Raw genomic sequence first — 25,698 nt, forward strand, 5'->3', positions numbered from 1 at the left:
GCCATATGAAACAAAATAATAATAAAATATCAACTAAAGAACTAACTAACTAACTAAATAATTCAGTGTCTTGTAATCAAGTTAGCTTGTTTTTTAAACTTTTAACTTACATTTTTACATATATTGGAATAAAATACAATATTGTGGAAACCAGGCTATTGCATAGATGCAGTCATGCGCTGTTTAAAATATGAAGGTGATTAACTTCCATCTTCTTTTCCACTGCATCAGAAGTCTTACTGTATTTGCTCATCCACATCTGCAAGAAGCTGGTTTTAACTGAACAGATTTTCTTATTTATTGAAATTCCAGCAACTTGAGATTTTCCTGTCATTCATGTGTTTGTTTGTAGAGAGGTTATTGTTATGGACATTTTAGTTTTTCAAATATTTAAATTTTTTTCACTAGAGTAATTTGGAATTATACAAAAGCTGTTTTATTAACCGTCTAAATTTCACATGATAGGAGACTGAATTTAAAAATCTGGGAGAAAGAACGGCTTGAGTAAATAGTCTATCACCTAATTTATTATCTCCTACAGTGCCACATATACCAGCTTAACAGTGATCAAAATTCATCAGCAGAGGTGTTTTACTGATTGATGTGGAATGACTTGCACTCTCAGTTCCTGGGGCTTCTGCTCTTTGCCTCCTGGTTCAGTTTCATGTAAAGGCCAGGAACATCTATACATATGTGCTTTTCCCGCATTCAGAAGAGATCTGAGACATACTGTTAGGGCAGAGATAAAAATGTATTACTTTTTCTTTGGGGTGTTTGGCCTCCAGAGCAAATAATATATTATCAATACCAGAAACGCCAGGAAAGGAAGTGGAAGAATTTTCACTATATTAATATGTTGTTCCAAAATATAAAGAAAATAAACATTTAGATGAATATCTAGATGAATAATTCATATATAAGGAATCCTAAGAAGTTGGGTTTTTACTGTTCCCTCTGAAAAGAATCAGTGTTTAGGAACTGTGGAGTGGGGGAGAATTTTTTAAGATGGCAGAGAAAGTACTTGGTTATTCACAGATTATATCCAGTGTAGGAGTTGGGGTGTCAGGATAGTCTTATGACCGTATTATGAAGCAGGTGCATGAAAAGCAAACTAAAAGTCCTAAAAGTATACAGCATAAACCAACTTGGGCTATCTCAAGCCTCTTCAAATACATTCCTTATATAAATAAATGAAGTTATAAAAACTAAAAAACTGTTCAATATTTCCAGTAGGCCTTTTCCACATGGCTTATTTAGTATTTTTTCTTTTCCTTCCAAAAGCATCATCATGTGATCAAGAACTTCAGTCAGCTCTAGAGGAAGCTAAACAACCCCAGAAAGACAATGTGTTCATTCCAGAGTGTGCTCAGGGTGGCCTTTACAAACCAGTGCAGTGCCATCCTTCCACAGGCTACTGCTGGTGTGTTCTCGTGGATACAGGACGTCCCATCCCTGGTACATCAACAAGGTAAGGGAATGCATGTTCAGTGCTCGAACCTGCAGTGAGTAGATGCCTTAATATGCATGTACTAGCATGTAGTTTCCTATTGCTATTTGAATGATATCATGTAGATTTATTCCACTATAAAGATTGAAGTGAAATAATTCTAAGATCCATTGGCCATAAGTCCAGATGGCCAAAGACTGATACACTGCAATGCCATGGGCAGTATGCTCCCCAGATCCTTTATTTTATATTTTTACTTTCCATTCTTTCTATTTTATGCTGGGAAGCCAAGATTTGAAGCAGATAATGAATCAGACCAGAGGAAACCTCACACCCCTTAGCCTGAACATGGAAGAACCAAGTAAGATGGTTTATGACAGGAACCACATCCAGCCTCAGAAATGTTCAGTTATTTTTCCAGAAACCTCCTCAACTATTTCATATGACTCGCTTTGATGGAACAATTGCCTGGGAACCCATAGAGAGGAAATATCATTTTAGTGCGTTATTAATAGAAGCTTGGAGTTCAGTCATGTCGGCTGAGGCGGATGCATGGTAAAGCATTGTGAGCCACATAGAGCAGATGTAGGCAAGGCAAATATCAGATTCCAAAGGATGTTATTTAGGCTGGTTATTGAGGTTTGGCCCTTGTAGGAATGTTATAGAAGCTCATACAAAGTTGGCGGGCAGTATGGGTATCTTGATGCAATCACAAATCTTTTCAAGCTTAAGTAAAAAACATTTTTGATCATTTGCCTAATATTTATGAAAACTATTTTAAGCCACTTGCTGAAATTTATTATATTCTTGGGAAGCAGCTTTCACATATTCTTCAAGTGCTGATTTACTGATAGCTGTTTATACCATAGTCTATACCAATTACAGTACTAGATGAAATGAGCATAAAGTAGTTACCAGTGACCTACTGTTTCTGGCAAGCTGAGATTGATAAGTTGTCAAAATTAAATATTATAAATTTGGTCCAGAAAGTCTACGATAAGTACAGAGATTCCAGAGGTTCATTTCTACTCTTCCTCTGTTCTCCAGTCCTACATTTGTTTACTGTTTCTTGTTTTTAGTGATTCTTCTTTGAACTATAATTTAGATCATTTTACGGAGCCTTAGTTCTCATTCTCTGAGTTGAGTTCAGCATCCTTTTGTGCTGGTGAAGTAATAGGACTTCTGCTAATATTTTTGCAGTTCTTAGGAGTGTCCATTTCATCTTGTCCTTTCACTGGAGATCATTGTGAAGAGTCTGATTCAGGCTTCTTTATTTTCCCCACATCAAATTTTGATACACATTGGTAAGATCTTCGCTGAGCCTTCTCTTCTCCAGGTTAAGCAGTCTCTAAACAGGCTCACTCAGACTCTCCACTCTCCTTCTTGTGTAAAATGCTCCAGTCTCGATCATTTTCATTGTCCTTTCCTGGACTCATGCCAGTATGTCTGTCTCTCTTGTCTGGAGGTCCCAGATCTGGATCCAGCACTCCAGATGTGGTTCACCAATGGTGAGTAGAAGGGAAAGGTCACCTCACTTGGCTTGCTGGATGCATACTTGATGATCCCTGGGGGTCCCTTCCAACTCAGATATTCTATGATTCTGGAACTACACAGTAACTCAGCTGAGGGAGAAGAGGTGGCAGAGATTCTTTCACTGTGCTGCCTATCTTCAAAGTTAGAACACTGGCAAGTTGGATTCAATCTCATGATTTAGACACAAATCTTTTTGCTTGATGAATACTCTGCCTGATGGCTTATACTGAAAATATCAGCTGATGTGGCCTTGATCATTTCTAATTTGTTCAGCTTTGCCAGATTTATGGGAAGTCCTCAATGGAGAGTTTATGAAGTTCTGAGCACAAGTGCTGAGTTACATGGGTAACCAGAGTGCTTAATTTTAGGAGTTTTATACTAAAAGAATGTGTGGTAAATTTTGTCTTCTACAGTCCTGGTAAACAAGCAGGTGGGATTCCTGTCTGGAGTTTAAGAGGAGTGTCTAGATCTCATTTCTAGGCAAGATCTATGTGGGCTGGAATCCCATTAATTATTTTTTATTTAAAAGTTCCTTTCAATATATCTGTATTGATAAAATTAAACTTTCTCCCCTAGCAGGGGGAAATAGGGATCAGAATATGATGAAAAAGAAGCAGTTTTCTTTAATTTGTATAAAATAGAAAAGATGAACATGTGAGTCTTTCCTAGTTTAAAGTCTCAGGGGCTCATGCAAAGTGGTGTATGCTATCTTCCAGCTTCCCATTGCAAAAAATAAATTAGATGAGTAGCTATTAAAACTCTACTGCAGGATCTGATAGTACTCATGGTGGAAAGATGGATGCATTGCATCCTGGAATCTTTGTTCTGCAAATCTGGATTGAATCACTAGGGGACAACAATGAAAGAATGCACGGATCAGGGAAGCTCTTGCCAGAACAGCTTGGCATTTTGCATGTTGTTTGTTTTGAAAACATTCATGAGGATGAAATTTGTCATATAATCAGACTATGAATACCACAATAAAAAGTAGTCCTGTTAAATTAGACCCACAAAATGAAGGGAAGTTATTAATACTCATTGACCTTCTAATGCCCTGTGATGTGAGGTGAACATAAATAACTTGTCAATGAAGATATTCAATAGAAAAATAATAATTCTAGAGTTAAAATAGAGATATGTGAATGAGGAACCATTCTAGGACATGTAAAACTGTAAAACTCAAAAGAAATAGGTGATGATATGGTATAAAGCTGGATTTTATGAATGTCTAGAGGGAATATCCATTTGACTAAAAGGAATACATGCAAAGGATACAAACAACTGTTTTCCTGAAAGTTGTACCAGTAGGATCTCTACCAGCTTGCTCCGAATACTTTCTGGACATCATACCATGACCCTCAGCCCTTTAACTCAACAGGGTCCTGAGTCTCTGTTCTCACCTGTGACTTTTGAGCAACTAGGATCATAGGCAGAATAATTGTCAATCAACTTGCACAAGATTCTCTAGACTTAAAAAAAAAAAAAAAGAAAAAAAAAAAAAGTAAATCAGCTACTTTATGAGGTTGCCCACACTGTGGAAATTTCCTGCAAAACCCTTGATTGTCTGCTACTATGCATGCCTCAGTAAATCTCAGTGCTTCCAAGCAGACTGGTCAGAGGTATAAAGCAGCTGTCATAAGCCCTTGCTGACTCTAGATGCACACTTGGTGCTAGGGAGTTTTTGCCTTTTAAAATTCTAAAGAGGACCATCGTACGTCTTGACTACATTATTTTTACCTGACAGTGCTCCATTCTGATACTCAATCTCTTTCCCATTCTTTCCCAATGAAAACTGAGTAAAGTGTGTTTTTCTTATCAGTTCTTAGTGTGGCTGTGTCTGCATGGCAAATTTCTGATGATTTCACTTTGTCTTTCTTCAGTTGCTTCAAAGAACTAAAAGTGTACTTTTTACGTTACTGCACTTTAGCAGGTATTGGGATTTAATAGATTTATTTTATATATGGTGAGCTACATCTGTATCTAAAAAAATAGAAGCTGAAATAGTAGAAGAGGAGAGATGAAATAAAGTGTAGGCATGGAGCAGTAATAACGGAAGAGGACAAGGGGAATGCAGAGTCAGGTATCAGATTAATCAGGGACCAGGCCAGTTGCCAGATACTGCATTAGTGAGTATTGCTCAGAGATTTCCCTTTCACTCTTTTCTTGGCTGATTGAAGTGGTCATCCATCAGGTATCTAAATCCCAACCATGCTAACAAAGCAGCTTCTATTTCCACTGTTCTTTATGGAAAGAAAAGTGTCTGTAGCTCTCTCATGTTTGTGAAACACTGTACCTTCTTGCAGCAGCTAAAATTAGTTGGAGCAGTGGGCAGTTTCATCAGATGAAGTGGAAAAAAATTAAGCATTCAAAGAAAAAATAAAGATAAGTTTTCTTTTCATTCTGACTGGTAATTAAAATCTGAACACTTCTGTATTGTTTGTAGGGGCAGTCTGGTCTAACCCCAAGACATAACCACCATCTAATACTTTTAAAAACAATATTTTGTTCAAAAAAATCACATTAGTATATTTTGATTAGACATTTTAGTATGCCTCTCAGTAAATATGATTTTGGGGAATCTAGAATAGGAGCATTTCAAAGATGACAAGTTACATAAAGTATGAAAGAACCTAGATTCAATTAATAGGTATGTATATGCACATGGATATATGTGGACACAAATCATATTACTGTGTTTAACTTAGGCCTGAAATTTCTCTAAAATGCTGTACATTAAATTCTGCACCTTCAAGCTACTGAGGAGAATGAGAAAATAACATCTCTCAGATTGTGTTAAACTGAGTGAAAAACTACCATGCAATAATAATGGGATTCTAAGAAACAGAAAAACTCAGCAGTAGATGTTCCCATGCCTCCCAGTCTTGCAAGAATGATATTGCAAGTGATGTTCAGTTAGTAATATTTTTTGAAGGAACAAATATCATAGGGTTTCTTGTTACAGGCTAACAATTTGACTTTAAGTAAACATCATGGAAAGAACAGAGGAACCAGAATACTCATGTAGCAGGTGAAGAATCAGTCTTCTCCACAACCCATTTCAAACTATTTCAGCCCAATTCACATCCTTCCAGAATCCCTATCAGTTTTTTCCTCTTGTTTGAAATGTTAGCTGTTCATGGGTAGCCCTTCTTACTTAAACTAACATTTGCTTTGGAGAGGATACAGAGGTAAATGCATTTAGTGCTGCAGTATTAACTAACTACAGTACCTGCCTTGCTGTGGTTTTGAAGTTGCTTTTGTGGTGTTTTACATTCACAGAATGAATAGTGTGTCAGATGCCAAAATTTGTTATGCTGCTTATAGCATTTTTGATCTTGCAGGTGGGAGGAGAGACTCATCTTTACTATTATTATATTTTTATTATATATTATTTTATGGCAATCCCTCCCCAGTTTTCTCCTTCCTCAGTTTTCCTCCCCGTAAAATAGACTTTGGAGTAGATAATAATTACTCAGTTTGGTATCAACCATAGGAAAATAAACATGCCCTGGCTTCCTTGAGGGAAGTGGAAAACAGGTAAATAAATTTGCATTGCCTCTTCTGAATAAGAAATCAGTTTCTTCCTTGAAAAAAAAGAAGGCACAAGTTTATTTTGAACTACAAAATTGGAAATAAATTAGTTCTTAATTAAGTTAACTATGGCTGGTTTTTATTCTCTCCCTGTTTCTTCTTTAGGTATGAACAACCTAAGTGTGATAACAGTGCCAGAGCTAACCCAACCAAAACAAAGGATTTGTACAAAGGACGCCAGCTTCAAGGTCAGTGAAATACATGTATTTGATTTCATGCATTCCAGTGCTTTGTTTTGTCACTGCAATAACTTATAAAGCAATTCCTTATCTTGTATCTAAACAGTTTATCTTTTAGATATTGCTACATTGAATTGCCACTGACTGAGGGTTTTGGCTTTGGAATGGTGTGTGTAAATATGGGTCTTAGGATGTTGTCAGAGAAAGTAAGGCTAATTTTTTCAGTGGTTAAAAGGCAGTCACAGCTACTGGCGTTATTTCTTACGGTTGTCATACCAGAGAACTCAGCAAAATCCTTCAGAAATCAGCCTTTATCTTCAGATCTATGTAAAAAATGTATCCACTTGCAGTTTTCCAAGACCTAACCCTTAAATTTACTTCAGAAAAAATATAATTTTATTCTTCTCTGTTGTAGGAACACAATTTATCGATTAGATGATTTTTTTTTCCGACCTTTTATGACTGTGGGAGACCTTATTTCTGGGTAGCTGAGCTATATAGAAGTCAGTAGATTTGATTCTTTTTTGAACTGGTCTTTTAAGGCATATGAATGAGGTTTAGTAGGTTTTAGTGATATTGCACGTTATGAGAAAATTATGAATCACTGTCAGCTATTGTAATGAATTGGAAACAAGCAAATGATTTCAGCAGATTGTATGTGTCATGAGAAATATTTTAGTTTAGCCACCCAGAGAAATGTCTAGGCAATAATTCTGAACTAAACATGTCCACTAGTGTTGAAATTCATCTTGAATGAAGCAGACATTAATGTTTTCTGTCATGAAACAAATGTAATTACAAGTGATAATATGAAAAGAAGTAAGAAATGTGAAAGATGTGTTATTATACCATATATAGTTATATGTTGTGTTCTATGTAGAAATAAGTCAGTCATAGCATTAGCCATAAGCCATCCCATTGCTGTCAATTTAAAAATGGCAAGCATGACCCAAAAACATAGCTATCTAGGCATGGTGGGACATACAGACAGGAACAGGACTGTCTAGATAGACAAGGAAATATTCATGCAATTTTAGACACACTATTATTTTCTGGATTTTATCTAGAACAAAGAATTTGCTTTTTTTTAGATAAACAAGACAAGGTCAGGAGGTGGTATTGTTCCTCTGAGACCATGAGGAAGACAAACAGAACTGTTTTGCTCAGTGACAACTTTGCACAAGAACAAATAGGTACAAACTACACTGAACATATGTCACCTGGAAATTGTAAAGTGTTTTCCAATGATTAGAGCAGTGAGGCAAGTCTTCTAAAGGACATGTAATGGGGCAGAAACTCTGGTTAGGTTTTAGGTAGCTCTTGATCAGTTTGAGAGAGACACTGGGAAGGAGAGTGGCATGGCTGAGATACTTGCTCTGCATTGTTTCTTATTGCTTAAAATACTGAATATATACGCGAAGAGATGAAAAGCTGCTTTACACTAAAAATTAACTTGGGAGAATGAATTTCACAGCTCTTTTCAAACTGTCTCAATTTCTTTTCATTTGCAAATAAGAGCCTGAACATGCTTGACGTGCAGTTGTGCTCTTTAGCTCCTCACAGAGTTCAGCGAGAGCCATGTGTGCCACATAAATCCTCAGATACGTGAAATCTAATGGTAAAAACACCTCTGTTGACAGTCAGATTGATGATCTTTATCCACCATTTCATCAGCCAATACTTGCTTACTGAAATTACTTACTGCTGTTGTAACATCAGAGAAGTTAGCAGGTATTTCAGGGATAATTTGGGATGTATTTTACAGTCCTAACTCCATGAAACCCAATGCAAAGCTGACCACTAATTTCTGTGGAAATAAGATCAGGCCTTTCTTCCTATGTACTCTAGTAATCTCCAACAATTTCTGTCAAAACAGTACTTGCATAGTTATAGGCTAGTATAGTTACTTGATTTAATGTGTGCTTTTATCTGAGTGAAAAGAACATAGACTCAGAAGAGGGTATAACAGAGTGAAAACTCAAGAAACAAGTTTGGCACTTAGTTCTGTAAAAGATATCACTTGCTGGTCACATCTACCTTTTCAAAAAAAAATAATACTGAAAAAGCATTTGATTTTATTTGATTCTTAGAGGCAGGATGGGAAAGTGAAGAGTTTCTAGTTTTAAAACACCTACTTATCCAAACCAGTAGTGCTTTTAAGCAGTACAGTAATAAAGATTTAACCCGAGTCAGGGTGCTTTACCGAGGAAGCAATTAACAAGAACTTTCCATGCTGTAAGCTCCTTCCTGATCATTTCATTTTTGTTAAGTTAGGCAATGGTCTTTTGATTATCTCTTTCCACTTACAGTATTTTGCACTATGTGAGCTTTAGTCCAATAAACCTTTGCAGCAGTGTGAGCTAATAGATATCATAAATTTTATCTATGACACTGATTTTATCTCCAAAGTGTATATTGCTTACCCTCAAATAACCTTTGGCTTCCAAATGCTTTATATTAATTTAAAATAAGGCAAATACCAAAATTTCCTAACATTTCCTAAATAGTTAGGAGCTATCTAGAAAAACCTCCTTCTACACTGCAGCAGCATGAAGTACATACCTATAGAAGTAATGGAAGGAGGAGCTTGCTTCACAGTTGCAGCTGTGTTAGAGGTTTTTATTGTTCTTTCACTCTCTTAAGGTTTTCTCTTTTCTCTCTCTCAGCTAGTCTATTAAATACTCAAGATGTCATCACTCACTTGACAAATTTCTCTCTTATCATCATAAAATGCAAACACTACATTAAGTAAAAATAAATTGAGTTTACCTTAGGTAGTTATTTTGAAAAGAGGACGTGGAAAGACGATCTTGCACAGATATAGCTAGTTGTTAACAAGTAACAGGTAAAATCATACTAATGGCTGAAGCAATTCCATTTTTTAATAGAAACGAACCACTGTTGCTCAAAGTTTCTTTACTGTAAGCAGTGTTGCAAAGGCATATTTGCATTTGTGTTGTCTAAATTTAAGTACAGCATGTAATTGTTGAGTGGTGCCAGGACTGAATAAAGTATGTAGGTTAACCGTGCACCGACTTTCAAGGAATAATACATCTTTGAAAGGATGGGTTTGTTTGATTTGCAGCTTATACCCACAAAAATGTAGTAGCCCTGGGTAAAACCACTGTGACTGCTTGCTGTGTAAAACTAGAAAGATTTTGAAACAATTACTTTATTAGTCTGAATGATCTTAAATAGGATAAGATACACTGATACATCCTCAGGTGGATTAAATTGGCGTAGTTCTGCAGTTACACTAATTTATACCACCTGAAAACTTGAACTTACTACATGTTAAGCCAAATATTTTTAGGAAAAATTTGCAAATAAAACACAATGCAGTTTTTTGCAAACACTGATACCTTGCTAAGGCAAAATTGCAGAATGTAATGACCCATTAGAATCCATGGCAAAATTCCTACTGATTTAAACTGAGCTGTGAGTATATCCTCACATCCTGAGGGAAATTTAATATAAAACATCTAACATTGAAGGCTAATCTAATGTTTTTTTAAGAATGATCCAAGCCACCTGTATCTGTAAGATTGGGCTGGAAGTTATATAATAATAATTCTTCCCATAAGATTTCTAGTATTTTTTTTTTTTTTAAGGCCAAAGAATCTTTCTGACGTTACTTGTGGTTTTAGTTCTGCTCAGAAACTAGTTATTCTGAGATAATGAAAATGAACCCAGAAAGGAGTACAGTGAAAGTTGCACACTGGACAAGTTTTTTTACTTTTCTCACAGTGATTCCAAACATTCCTATTTTGACCTTCTGTTCTCCACTGTGTTATACAGTAAAATGGAAGCTCGTGATGAGCTGACATATTCATCTGTAGTCTTGAATGCTTTATTTCAGACTTTTGAATGGCTGGTGTGTTAAACTGAAAATCAGTTTTCTGCAGAAGCTGGTTGAGAACATTTAAAAGGATATCGTGCGAAGGCTAGTTAAAGCTAAGTCTATAGGATGATGGAGTAAGATGTAGATGCTGCTGTGTTTTCACAAACTCATATGTAGTAGTAGGTCAAATTCAGTGAAGCTGGAGAAATATCACTTCTTAGAACTGTATCTATACAGTCTGGGTTTGTAAGTGAAAGAGTTATATGTATTCTGTAGTTTTAATAGGTGAGAATAATCTCAGAAAAACATAAGTTTAGTGAAGTTGATGAATTTTTCAGAGCAAAAAATTCTAAATAATTTAAAATTGTACTTTAGGTCATCTGGTGTTTATTTAATTTCTCTGCTTAATTTAGTAACGTATTGTATTTGTTGGAGAGAAGATGTGGGATATTGCCAGAAAATAAGGAAAATCCTTATGCAAATTTCATGTAAAACTATCTGTGAGAAGACTTTCCCATGTGCATGGGGTGGTCTGTCCTAGGGAACACAAGGGGATTCCATATGCTGGGAGTTACATTTTATGTTACTATTTATTTCTAAATTATTAATAATATGTACAACATAAAAGTAATACATTGCTTAATCTAGTCATTCTATCACACTTTGAAATTCCTGGATCATGTTGAGCAGATGGCTTCCCTGTAGATTGGGTATTCCAAACTAAGGTCTGCCTCAGATTAGCAAGGTACACAACAAAATTAGGCAGAGGGAATTGAAGTCAGGCATTTAAACTCGTATCACTTAAAGTGTATTCTAGGTAACATATTTCAGTGTTTTCTTTACTGAGTGCCATGGACAGCATGTAGGTATATGGATGTTTCTGTACCCAGGAGTTTTGAAGCCCATACTTATGAGTAAGGTATGACTCTGCTCTGTCTTATGGTGGTGTAGGCTACAAAGGTGATGGCTCCTGACCATGACCAGTCTTTGCAGAAGGCAGTTCCTGATCACAGAGATACTTGTGAGGTCACTTAGGTTGTAAGAAGTGAAGTTCTCATACCTGCTAGCCCTCCTAGAGGGACCTTAGATCAGTGGTCTCCAAATTTAAATACATTATTAAAACATATACAAAAATAGAAATTAGAGAAGGATGAGATAAAGATGAAATAAACAAAATTTCAATTAAAAAAACTTATTAATGGTACTTTTTTTTTTTTTTTTTTCCTACACCCCAATGGATTCTTTTGCAAAGCCCCTGGGGAGTGCACACAGCATTCTGGAGACCACTGCCTTAGACAGTGGGTAATTTATGTGTTTATAAAGCCAGTCTTGCCTCTGTTTTAAACAACCTGGAAGAAAGGGACATGTCTGTGTAAGGGAATAAGACATGATAGTGTAATGGGAGAGTGACAGACCACTCAGCTAATTTGCCTCAAGGGCAAATATTTTTCTTACTGGAAAAGTATGCATCAAATGCAAGAAAGATCTATTTTAAACTCCATTGTGTGTGAGGGCCAGAGAAACTTTGGATAATCATTATATAGTTATATAAGGATATATAGTTATAGTTTGGATAACCCTTAGTATAGTTATAGTGTATTGTTAGTTAACCTGGGAATTATTCTTGTTACCAAGACCTGACATTTGAAATGTAAGTGAAAAGTTTTGAAAAGTATTATGGGAAATGTGATCTTGCCAGCACAACATTCTTTAATTTGAAATACCGTTATCTTTTTGTGAACCAAAAATAAAGAAATCCAAATGACTAGAAGACATACTAGCTTGAGAGAGAGACACAATGTCAAGTTGGATTTTCAGTCTTAACTGGGTTTCTATGGTTTTGTGGCTTTATGTCAGACCATTAATTTTGTTTATCTTTCGTTTTGGTTTGTTTAAATTTCTTGTTTTCTTTAGTGCAGTATGTTTTTTAAAGTTCCTATAGTTGTGATACTTTCTATATGAAAGGATAATTTGGGAGGGCAAACTATAGATTGGAAATGACAGCGCTATATACACTGCAACTGTAATACAATCTACTACAATCTACTGACTTGGGCGAATGTGCAGACTCAGTAAATCCATATACTAAAAGTCTTGAAAGCGTCATTTTTTATTAAAAAAAAAAAAAAAAGTTCTTCACTTTTACATATTTTCTTTTCCTGAGATGCTGTTCTCAATTAACCCAGCTAGAATCCAGTGAAATGCATTGAAGTTGCATTGAAGTTTCTGTAGATTTCTACTGGTGAAATAATCTGAGCATTTCACTCTTATTTTTTCCTTCCTGGTAATTTTGCAGCTCTCCAAAAAGCCTCACTGCAGATGTTTCACATTAAATTTTTTGATCCTACAGCATTTCTGTAAAAAGATGAGTATTTGGGGGTTTTGATAGCACTAAGAAGTGTCTGAAAGGTTTCTGTTCTTAATAGTTGAAGTTTATTCAGTGGCACAAGGGTCCAAATTAACAAAATTGTCATCTTTGCTTAGCCTTTGTGAGCCAGATTTTGAATTCTCAAATTGGACAAAGTATGGATCACTTCCCTTCCTCCTTGCAACCCCAAACCAAAAAACTGCTTTACATCCAGGGCCTAAGGTCTGCTGATCACTGTGTTTGTACTCTGTTGATCTGTGGTTAAAGGCATGCTATGAATCTTAAGATTTTACTTAATTAAAATGCCTTGATGCATGTCTCTTGTACAGTCAATCAATTTACTTATGAACAAGAAAAATCCCTTAAAACTCTTCGGTAAATACAGTTTTGTTGAATTCGCAGTGTTTTCTGGTTTCACAGCCTACTAGTGACTCAGTTCACAGCTATTGTTTTGTCCTATGGATCTTCATAAACTTAGTTTAATTTTGGCATTTAAACATTTGCTCCCAAAAATCTTGCATAAGAGCTATTTAACTCATATCATTTATTTCACATTCATGTGTTTGTTAAGAGAAAGGCAGTTTTTCTAACTGCTCAATTTTCTCCCTATTGTAATGGCTTTATTTACTGTTCCAATGGGATATTCAGCACTGACGCTGAACAGTTTATACTTTGTGGAGCAAAACTCATGATTTAAATTATGGCTGAATTGTGTGTGGATAATTACAGTTTGCTTTTGGTTGTTGGCTCTGCATCTTCTTTTTCCAAAGTTAAAGAGAATTAATCGGAAATGCTCAAACCACGATGATGCAAGACCCGCAGCCAAACAGCTATCATATAAAGTGACATACTTCAAAGGCATCGTTTAAAAAAAGAAAGTGATAGAGGCTTAAATTGCTTTTCCTTTTGAGATATGTTTCACTATACTGTTATAGTTACTCTGCCTCTGAGCTGAGCACCTCAGATTTTGAAAGGTACCAGACTGATTCCTGGCCAAAATGTTGAGGACCCGTCACTGGTCTACCTAATCTTGCTTACTGTAGTTTCACATTGTTCTTTGCTTCCTCCGTGGAGTCTAGTTCTGGTACCGAGTAGAAAATAGTCTTATCTTACCACACATTCTTAGGTGTTTGAATGATTAAAAATTTGCTTGTCTTTAAAAGTATCAATTAAAAATTGAGTTTTTCTGATTATAATACGGATTATATACATACGCCTTCCTTCCCATGAGCTTCAAATTGTTAGGTCAGTTGGTATGTAACTTTCTCCACTGAGCTGTGATTTAAATAGATTATATTTTTATGATGTAACCAGCTTTTTGTCTGGATGAGCTAATATTTAAAATATCCCTTTCTGTTATTGGGTATTAAAGCTCTGGGTTGCCTAGTCTGAAGTCCATGAGTTAAAAAAAAATATATTTGAAGTTGCTGGCTGATTTGGATGAGTCTGTAGCTATCATGCTGAGCCCTTTACAGCCTCATTTACCAAGAGATACTTGCCAAAAAGGCTCTATACTAAGACCTGCTTAGTTAAATGCTGTATCTATGATCAGGAATTGTTAATGAAAAGCCGGTGCAAACCTCCACAGTGGTGATGGCAGAACTGAGTAACCACATGGCAAGGATGAAGGTCTGCCTGGAGCCTGGCTGCTCCTGCAGTGAGGGTGGGAGAGGTGACGCTTAACTTGGAGATGCTGAGGGGTGCTGTAGGGCCAGCTCTGCTCCCATAATGCTGGGAAATGGCTACTTCCTCTTCCAAAGCAGTAGCCATGTCCTCTAAGGTATGGGGCTGTAGGAGGAAGCCCAGCTTCCTCCTGCAACTCAAGATAGCCTATGCTATCTGGAGTGGCTGGATATCTTTCCAGTACCATAGGCTTCATATAGGTCAGTGACAGCTCGATGAACGACCCTTTCCACATATCAAGGTCCATTATAGTTATCCTGTGCTGGAAGCCTGAGACAACATCTGTGGGGGATGCTCACCAGGCAAAGATGTGGTTGTCAAAGAGGAGATCTGAGTGACTGTAGAGCAGTAAGGTTCATACAACACCAGGGCACCTGATGGATGGGATGGGGTGTACAAAGCACAGACTGGTATTGCATGTGCTGACTGAGTACGGGTGCCCATGGTTTAACACAAAGAATTATTTAGCAATGACTAGTGGTGGCTTGGGGAGGACATTGGGCTAAGGCAGGACTTTTTAATGACTATGTGCATCTACTGGTCAGACCTCCTTGTGAAGAGGGAGTTCTGCAGTAATTAGTCCTGTATTTCCAGACACCACTGCAATAGCTTCAGAGCGGCAGAGCACAGAGGATTCTGTCTCTTTAACCTACAACAGTCTTCTTGGGCTTTTGGATTTAGTAACTTCAATATTATTACCCTATTGTTTGACTACATGATTATATTGTAGTCTCCCAGTAGGCAGCTTTGTTCCAGAGGAAAGAAGGCCTGTGAGTTATTTTTCTAGGCTCTGCAGATCACATTTATTTCCTGTACACTCCCTTCTGTCCATCTCCCCATCCTGTCTTTAATTACCAATGGTCTGGTAACAGTTATTCACATTTCTTTATTCTTGCCTCAATTTGTATTTATTTCTTAACAAAAGAATATCTTCCCCCCAACTTAAAAAATATTAATAAACAAATATTAGTATATGGAAAAAAATTAAAAAACTCAAACACATAACTAAAGAGCAGCTTTAGCTTCCAGTTATCTGCGAGTTTGTCCAAAAAAATTACAGTGGAAACATTTGAGCTACCAGTAAAGTACCAGTGAAAGACACAGCTGTGTCACAGCTAGCAAGAGAGAAAACCTGGCTAATTAAAGGTGATGCTACTGGCTCAGCAATAGCATTTCATTCATTGCTGTATTTAATATTAACTTATAATTTAATGTTTATTTTAAAGGGCTATATTAGGACTAATAAACACTGACTTCATTCGCTTCTCAGCATTAAAAAAAATGCTGGAGGCTATGCCAAAGAATATAAATTCTGTCTCTCGCCTCACTTGTTGCTATGCTCCTTTTCCAGCCAAATCCCTTGTTAAGTACAGCGGCCTTGCCTGCTGTGCTGCTCTGTGCCACTGGGTCCTGCTTTCAGTGGGAGATGAGAAAGTCCCTGGAGCAGGACACCTCCAGGGGTCCCTCCAGAGAGGGAGAATGTTCTGTGTTTGACTGGCTTCCTTGGGGGCTGTCACCCAACAGCTGTACAGTTGCAACATCTGGAAAAAAAAATCATGGTATTAACTCAGAGCTAATTTAGAGAGGGTTAATATTTTATTTGTCTTTTACTAAGAAATTTCTAACCACTATAAATCTCTGCTTACATTTAGCAGTTCTCTACCTTCACACAGTGTATTTTGCATGGATATCTCTGAACTGTTTATAGGGAGGAGCCCACCCATTAGCAAAAATCAGAACAGTGAATTTTATACCTAAAAGGAAATGTTATCTTGCAAGACAGTGAAAGTTTGGACAGACTTGGTAATGCCATAGTAGATTAGCCTCTAACAAGCAGATGTAATATACAGCCCTCCTGGACGAAACTCAGAATATAATACTAGTCAAACCACGCTCAGCAGACAGAGTAGGGAAATTTATCTTATCTTTGTGGTCATCACACCAAAGAGGGGAAAGAAACCCACACAGCATTCAATCTTTCCCATCAAGCAAATGGTCATTTTTATAATATCTAGAAGATTAGGGATTTTGAAATAAAAATATTCAATGAGTTCATATATATATAATATTATCTTATAATAGAATTATGTCTCGATGTCCCATTTGTATCTTTTTATGGTTGTATGTCTTTCTGGAAATGCCAGTCTCCATTGACTGTAGAGGGAACATGTATAAGCAACATCAGTATTTGAATATACTTTGATAGTTTAAATTAAACAATGTAATTCCCACCTTACCTGAGCAGTTCATGAAAACGAACAGTTGTGTTATTCTCCAGTCAGATACAATTTGGCTTTGTCTGTACTGTGGTTGATAGTATTTAGCTAGGATTAAATCATGCTGCAACATTTCTTTCTCGTGCTGTTCCACCCTCAAGTACTTTTAGCACAGAAATAAGTTTAAAACATACTAGTAGGTTATAAGAGCACCTGTTTGAAAAACGACATTTTTTTTTTCTTTCAGGTATTCCTTTATCTCAGTTAACAGAAGTATTTGGAATTTTACCTACACTGTGGATATAGTGGGGTGGTAAGGGAGGGAGCAATGACTAATGGCCTCCTGAAACAAATTTAGTCTGATGGTCTTGAATTTCATTCTCCTTAAACTTGCACTTCATATAGACTGCTCAGACCTGCTTCCTGCTGACAAACTCCCAAGCTGCTGTGCGTGGATAAATGCTCTGTACTCCAAGAGATTTCTGTTGACCGGTGATCAGGTGCTTAAAAGCACACAGTGTTTAGCCCTCCCTTGGGTAACAGAGATGCTCTGGAATCAAGGGCTGTGAGCCCTTTTTTTTCTACTGAACATTACATTAATTATTATTTTTTTATTTTTTTCCTTTTTCTAAAACCAAAGAGACAAAGAAGCAAATATATTTTTACAAAATATTTTGATGCAGCCATTCAAGTCTAATATCTGAAAGTGTAAACAGTGTATGTCAAACAGCTTTGTTTCTTTTAGCAAGGACTCGCAGAAAATATATCTGAGTCAAGTCAAGATAGTTCTTGCCTTTTAAAAGAAGTCCGTAATTTACAATGAAAATACCTCAGACCCTTTTAAAGCAGCTGCTTGTAAATACATGACTATAGATACTAAGGTATTGTCTGTGCCCTGTATAAAATCCTAGCACAACCAGAGTGAACCTTTGATCACATTGGAACCTGAAAGGGATTAAAATATTTGCCCTCATTAAACAAACTTTGACACTGTCTTCCTAAAGCTACTAAGCTTCAAGAAATGCATTAACAAAATCTTGATATAGTTTCTGGTACAGTGAAGACATGGAAGAGGTATCTCATAATAACTAGGGGCAACTGGATTGCAGTTCTTGGGTGAGGAGTAGAAAAAACAACACAGGAAGAGGGGAAGATTGATGTAGTAGAAGTTCAATGTTTTCTACCAGAATGCCTGCAGTTATCATCTTGCAATCTGACAGATGGCAGGAAAAAACTCATATGACTGAACGGAAAAAGTGAAAATCTTTTAGCCTGCCAGAGCTGTAATCATAATGGAAAATGACACCTGAACCTTATCATGACAGTGAGTAGGATCACATAATAAGACATTATTTCCTTTAAGAGGCATAGTATGGGCCTTCTCCTTTTCCATCTGATAGAGTATATACTGAATGAAAACATGCTATTGATTTGTAAGGCTGTTCCCTGTAAAATGGATGTCTTGCACTGTCTTATTTTCATTTTTGGATACAAGTCCTCCTTGATTATCTGGCAGAAACAGCTCTCATGCTTGATCTGAAGATAGGGAGAAATAAATATTTTCATTTCTGAATGGATGTATATCTACAGCTATATTTTCAAGAAGGGATAGCAAAGGTCGGGCATTTATTCCTTGCATGTAGTCACTTGGAGAAGTGTTCCAGTTTTGAAACAAAATAAGTACTTAGTTCCCAGTGAGTTTGGTGGGATTTTCAGTTCCCAGAAACTTTTCAAATACCCTGTACTGATAATGAACCACCCTAGTAATTTTGTGTTTTGTATCAAACCATGACTTTCTGAAATCCAGGCAGAGTTATGAGGTTAGGGCTTGTGAAGTATTAAGCCAGTACAAGACTTCCCAGTTCCTAATGTTTTGTGTAATTTATAATGCAGATGTATAATACAGAAATGACATCAGTTTTGGCTTCTGAGTAATGATTGAAAGTGTCTAGCAATGAGTTTATCTCACTTGACAAGGAAAATGAACAAGATGAAGATAAAACTTTTGATACTCTGATCTCATATCAGTATGTATATTTTTTCTGAAGAAAATGTTTAGATTTTAGCCTGCTGCATAAATCTTTTTTGTTCACTTGCTTTTGAGGAAAAGGCTGTCTCCGACAAAGAGTATATTCAATGTTCGTGTTTTCTAGACACCAGCATGGCTTGCCTGGGAAGACCAGTGACAGTTTGTGAGAGGAAGTCCAACATACTACATAGAATAAAACAGTACATCAAATATCTAGTGATTACAAGATTTATTTAGGACAAATCTGCATGTTGCATGCACTCTGATGGAGATTATCCATGGACCTACCTAGGTCCTAATGGAAGAAGATTGCTTTGACGTTAACCCACCTGTCCAGAAAGAGTTTGTTGCTGATAGTCTTTCCCCTCGAAATATATCCTTGAAACTACCTGAAGTATCAGAATGGGACACTGAGAAAAAGCACACTTCATTCTTGTGACATAGACTAGAAATGAATTCATGAATGCTAACTCATGTCTTGAGCTTTCCTGACAGTGGAACTGGTCAGCAGTGTAAGGGACAAAATAAGTGTTGAATGTTGTCACCGAGGTTGACTTTACTTTAGAAAGCAAAATATCAAGCTTAAGCAGAGTTTGCAACTGAAGTTCAAAGGTTATGTCCTCCGAGTCATGTGAGAACAAAGACATGATTGACTATATGTGTTGTATCTTGGTAAGGAAGTGCTGCAAGCCTTCTCACAGCCACAGATAAAAGAAGGCATACCTGCCACTACTGATATGGAGAACCTGAGAACAGAAAAATGCTTGGGAAGTCTATGTGCTTAGTATAGTTAATTATTTGTATCACAGTATTTTATAGGGATGCCTTGTGCAGGGATCCCAGTGTTCTGGGCACTATACAAACAAAGAACAACAAAATGATCCCTGGAAATTTTACAGTCCAGCTGATTGCAAAGCCACTTGGACAATGGGTGGACAGATGCCATCAATGGAACAGGCAGTGAAAGTTCCTGCCAATTCCTCAAAGTGCTTCAGTCTGCCAACATGCGTCACCTCTATTTCACATTGACTCTGCTTAAGCCAGCTGGCTTTTCACCAGAGCCCTTTTTGCATCAGGTATTTAGACAGCAGAGAATGCATTTCGTTGGAATCAGTGAGGAGATGTAGAAGTTCATAACGATTACAATGTATACAAGACTGTCTCAGTGGTTTCATAACATATAATGTTATTGCTTGTGTTCTGTACAACTTGTAGGCTCCCACAACTGAGAGCCCTTGAGGAGGAAACAAAATTACTCCATACAAACATCTGGGAATTCTTTCAAAGAGTTCAGAATGCTTCACAAGATTCAGAAATTTGCTTCTCTATAGCTCAGCAGGAGTGCTACTGTTCATAGATTCCTGATGTTGGCATATGGTAGAAATCCGTGAATAATTTTGGGAAATAAATTATTCACGAATTTTGCCCTTTATGCTTGTGAAGTTCGTGAATTTGCTTGCTATCTAGAAATGTCTTCTGGTAAAAACTCTTGCTCTGTATGTCATCCACAAGCAATTCACTGTAAATATTCCTAAAATACAATTCATGGCCTGCCTAACCCTGATCCTGCAAACGCTTACTCACATTCTTGTTGTGATTAGTCCCATTAAAATCAAAGGAACCTTTACATGTGGTTGTAAAGTTAAGCCTAGCCATAAGAGTTTGTAGGATGAATGTTTAGGTTGGTTCCATAACCCTTGATATTCTACATGCTATGTAGTCTCTGATTGCAAAATGAGATGCAGGCACTTAGAACCTGTAGAAAGTTAGGATTTTTCAGTCCGTGGGTACCATTCTTATTCCCGAAGTGAAGATTCACAGAATCCACCCATACGAATCTGAATGTGAGTACATAATTCAGATTTGCTGATTAGTGATCCAACTTGAAATCAGCTTTGGAACACAGCAAAACAAATGCAACACAAAGGTTATTGAATCCAAATCATTTACAAATCAGAGTGAATATTCATAAACTTTTAAATGATTTATTCAGCACTATAGAACCTTCTACACTGTGAACTTTACAATGGTTAAAAACACCAATAAGCAAAGAGTTTGGAGGTTTTATGGCCACCCACAGTAACAATAGAAAATGTTTACTAGAGCTAGGCAGATTTATTGACAGAAAACAAAGCCTGAAGTTTGAAAAAAAAAATTAGCTAACTCTGAAGAAAAAAAGCACCATTTAGGCATAGTTATTGAGTGGCACATTCACTTGTATATATAGCTGTATTATATGTATTATATAAGTGGTGGTGAAAAGAATATACTGCATTTTGTATTTAAGTGATAAATTGCATTTGGGATTCAGTTCTATGATCTCACTTGCCTTTTGCTGTTATTCCTATGAGTCTCTGAAAACAAACAAAAAACAACACCACAAACAAACAAAAAAACGCCACGTGACTTGCACAGCATTTGTGAATGTGCACTGGGTTATAAAGTTTCTACTGGCATTTCTTTGGGGTGATGTGTGCTTGTAATTTCACCACTCCACAATAATGTGATTCTGATTTACACAGATTAAAAGCTTTTATACGATAGATTACATGGCCCTGTATTTAAATCTGTATTTACACTAACATGCACATGTACATACACACATTCTCTTACACCTCGCAACTCACCTTCCTATGAAAAGGTCTTAAACAAGTTCTACTTGTGCATAGATTGAAGTCAGCTCAATGAAGAGTTTTCTCATGTATTGAATTGAACTGATTTAAATCTAATTGAATTCTGTAAGCTGCATGCTATTTTTGCTGCTTGTCATTATTTGTTGTGAGGTACTTTAGAGAAACAAATTAAAATTTTATTTAGCATCATTCAAGTTAACTGTACTATTCAAATTTAAGAAATTAGTGGGTTTGCTACCAGGATTTTTTACTTTGCTAATTGTCATTTTATTAAGAATTAGAAAAACAAGTAGATGAATATAGTGCTAATAGTTCCTCTAACATTAGCTGATATCATCCAGGTGATTGTAAAGATATCTGCTTGAAAATAGCTTGTAATTGACTTAGTAAACAGTAGTTTATTGGTATGCTTGGCAGTTGCTATAAAGAAGCTTTTTTATTTTATTTAATATATAATATATAATACTATAGATCAAAATCTGCATCTAATTCCTGGCTTTGAATTGAAAACTGTAAAATTCTCACTGTGACCTGTTTGGCTAGTCAGGGTTTAAAGTGGAATAAATGACAGTGATAAACAAACTGAACAGAATATCTACCAATCCCTACAAAGAGCTCGATATGAAGTGGAGAACTCTGATATTTTCATTAGTATTTTTATTACTTTTTATTTCACAGAAGGGAAGAAATAAATGAGGTTCAGTAGCAAGGGTTGCCAGGTTTCCAGAAGTGCAAGTGTTACAATCCATGGATCTCTCATGAACCCTGACTTTTGCTGGAGAGTGGTGCTGGGACTTGGATTGTGGGTGTCATTCTCTTCTGCTCTCCAGAAGTCTGAATGGAGGTCATTCCTCCACTTCTGCTCCCCGCTTCAGAGTGGGGTGGCTCAGATGCCAGACTCTGGAGGGGCTACAGGGGATGAGGCCAGACTGATACCAGCCATCTGCACCCCTGTGCTGAGATGTGTTGGCTAGCTCCTTCAATGTGGCAGAGGCCAGCTTGCTCAGGCATGAGTCTGGGTTGGGGGAAAGATGTGCTGAATGAAATTTTTTTTTTTAAATCTTTTCCTGCTGTGAGACCTAGCAGGGGTTTTAAACTGTTCCTTTACCAGAAGTTAATTGTATGGGCCAGCCTACGTTTCCCAAAGGCACATGTATTTGCCTTCATTGTTTGCCTAAAGGTGGTGGTGTGACCCATTCCTTGTGGTGGATTTCGTCTTTGTGTCAGTGACCTTGACAGCTTCAGGTGATGTCAGGTTCACTACATATATGGTGTGATACCTTGGGTCTATCCACACTTCCCATTTATCAATGATTTCCAATCATTTTGGAGGTGTTAAGTGGTAGTTTACCATATACAGCTGTTGAAATGGCTGATTGGGCCACACTTTTTTTTTTTTTTTTTTTTTTGTATTAGCTTTTCATACTTATCTTCCAGATTTCTCATGCAGACCTATTACCAAGCTGGAGTCTACCTTAGGATGGGAGAAAATTTAACTTTCCAGCCCTTACAACTGTAACTGTCTTGACATCTTTTCTCATAAAAAGGCAGGAAGATTGCTTCTGAAAAAATATGGTTGATGTATCTTATTCTGTATATATTTCAAAGGACTACTTTCTGTATACAATATATATATATATATATATTTTTTTTTTCCTAGCAAGCCAAGACACTTAGTTAATTAAGAACTTTTGGTAAATATCTCTTTTCCTCCTTAATCATCTAGTGGAATCCAAGTTTTCAGATCTGCTTGTGCAAAGCATACTTTAGTGTAATTAGAAGGCCAGCTGGGCTGCAGAGGCTGAAGTTATCTAAACTACATAAACAGCACCTACAGAGAGTTCATGTTCTGGATGTCACTGATATTGCTGTATCAATTTGAAACAAAGTCATGGATAAAAATAATTGATATTAGATATACAATCCTAATGTCAGATTATGAAGTGAATTGTTCTTTGACTGAACTTAGTTCAGTTCCTACCGAATCAAAGGAAGCTAGTGTCTCTGATAAAAAGAAATTACTTTTGTTTCCTGAATTATTTTTTTAAATATTTTTTTCATGAAATTATGAGCTTTTTTTTTTTCAAGCACTAAAATGCCAGCCTGCTATGAACTCTTTGAAATCATTCTCTGTTTTGACTGTCCACTTTGACACAATGCTGACTTCATCCTTTGTCTACTGTTCTTCTTTCTCCCTTGTTCGTGCTTCATGATTAGAAATTCAAGGCAAACTGAGCCACAACATCTGTGTCTCATATGTTTACAAGCCCAGTTCATTACTTCTATGAGCTGCGCAGGATTTCTCTGTAGGATTTTGTTCACTAGATGTGTTTTTCAGTAGGGATTACAAAAAAAAACCTACTCATTTGAAGTTCCTATAAAAATCAATTTCTTGAGATACATTTTTGACCCCTGTATTAAAAGGGTGCACAGTTCTCTTGGAGCCAAGCTTGTGGTTCAAGACATATATCATACAATCTTGGCAAGTGAATCAAGGAAAGAGATTAATGTACAGTGCAGTGGCTGGACATGTAAGGTCCAGAAATCAGGCTTTAATCTACAGCTCCCTATATGACTTGGTAAAAAAGAAGTCATACTGCTGTGGTGCTGGCATCTCCGATGTTTGGAAAAACAGGGTCACTGTTCATCTTGAGTTGTTTTTACTTTTGAAGTTCATTAATTTCCTTGACACAGGCAGGTGGCTCAGTGAAACTAGGGTTATTTGGAAAAGCAGGAATCTTCTGGGAGAGTAAAAACTGTACGGTTTATTCTACAGTGAAACCTTGTTTTGTCAAATTCCTCAGCTGCTTGTGCTTTAAGCTTGCAGACCTAGCTAAGCATTTGGGTGAATGCTTTATTGTTGCTAGCTCTCGTTCATCTCTAGCTGTGGGGTATCTTGTGGGCAGGCTTTGCTTGATAGTCGCCTCATGTGGAAGGTTGGAGGGGGAAGGGGTAATGTGAGCAGATACACACTGCTCTGATTCTTTGCAATTAGCCCAAGGAAAGTCACCCTTGGAAGCAGGTCAAAACCTTCTTTTTTTTTTTTTTTTCTGAGAAGAGAGGCATGCATTTCTTATCATAAAACTATTAAATGATTAAATGAATAAGTCTATTAAACCTGGGCTCCTCATTCCAAATCAAACTTGTTGTTCTGGAGCAAGGGTGAAAAAAAGAAAATAGATATGCTAGATTTGATTCTAACAGTAATATGATGCTATTTTCTTAATTCAGAAAAATATGACTGATATATAGCAAATCAGCTCACTATGGGACACAGTGAGTGTCTTGGTGATGAGGTTTTCCCTCCTTCTACAATGAACTTCCAAAATTGTTCAAGTGCACAGAAAGAGAAGGGTACCTTTTATTTCTTATAGTCAAATGACACTCATGAGCGAACCTATTTTCAGTCATAATACTGATGAATGCATTTATTTATTTGTCTGAAAATGTATTTTTTATTAAATTAAGGATTAATGTCCCTGTACGTAGCCTCAAGTCAAGTTTTCCCTCACAGATTAGTTTTCCCACTCAGTTGTTTAACTTCAGCACTTTCCCTTAGTAGCAAATGTAATCTGGGGACAAGTAGGATTTAATTGGGTTTGTCTGTAATTTAACCAAAATTTGAACTCCTTTCTTTAATAGCAAAATATTCATTCCCCAACCCGGCTACCCCCAGTTGCCTGGTTTGTGTTTTATCTCTGTTTACAGATAAACCAGAATGCTTTAACACAGGAAAGATAAAGTGAGGACATTCTATACTCATTATATTCTCAGTAGAGTCTACAGATAAATGCTTGTCATAAAAAAAAAAAAGACAAAAAAAACCAAAACCCTGCAATTCATTCTTAAAATCTATTCTGAGAGCCATACAGTTCCATTTTTGATGATTTTTTTCCTGATAACCATTTCAGAACACATTGCCAGCATTAATAGAATCCCTCAAATATGTGAGAGATTAAACATAATCATTATTTTATGCATAAAAACAGAAAACAGAAAAACAAAAGGTCATCAAAAATTGTTGTAAAACTTGAATTTGGAGCTCCTATCCTCTCTTGTCTTGATAAAAATTTCTATCTTTATACATCAATGAAGTGCTTAAATCATATCAGTCCTGCTCCAGCAGACCACAGACATTAGAACAACCTAAGATGCACTTAATATTCAAGATAATCCTA

General features: G+C 36.6%; 1 protein-coding gene across 6 annotated transcripts in view; it reads left to right on the forward strand.

Annotated features, from left to right (window-relative positions):
• Positions 1-25,698, forward strand: part of SMOC2 (SPARC related modular calcium binding 2) — a 148,317-nt gene that overhangs the window by 102,665 nt on the left and 19,954 nt on the right. For all 6 annotated transcript variants that reach the window (XM_083830720.1, XM_083830721.1, XM_083830719.1 and 3 more), the window contains exons 8-9: positions 1,282-1,468; positions 6,677-6,759. In XM_083830720.1, the coding sequence (XP_083686846.1) occupies positions 1,282-1,468; positions 6,677-6,759 (270 nt within the window). The remainder of the gene's footprint in view (positions 1-1,281; positions 1,469-6,676; positions 6,760-25,698) is intronic.

Source organism: Anser anser, assembly GCF_964211835.1.
Source record: "Anser anser genome assembly, chromosome: 3".
In the NCBI taxonomy this organism is placed as follows: domain Eukaryota; kingdom Metazoa; phylum Chordata; class Aves; order Anseriformes; family Anatidae; genus Anser; species Anser anser.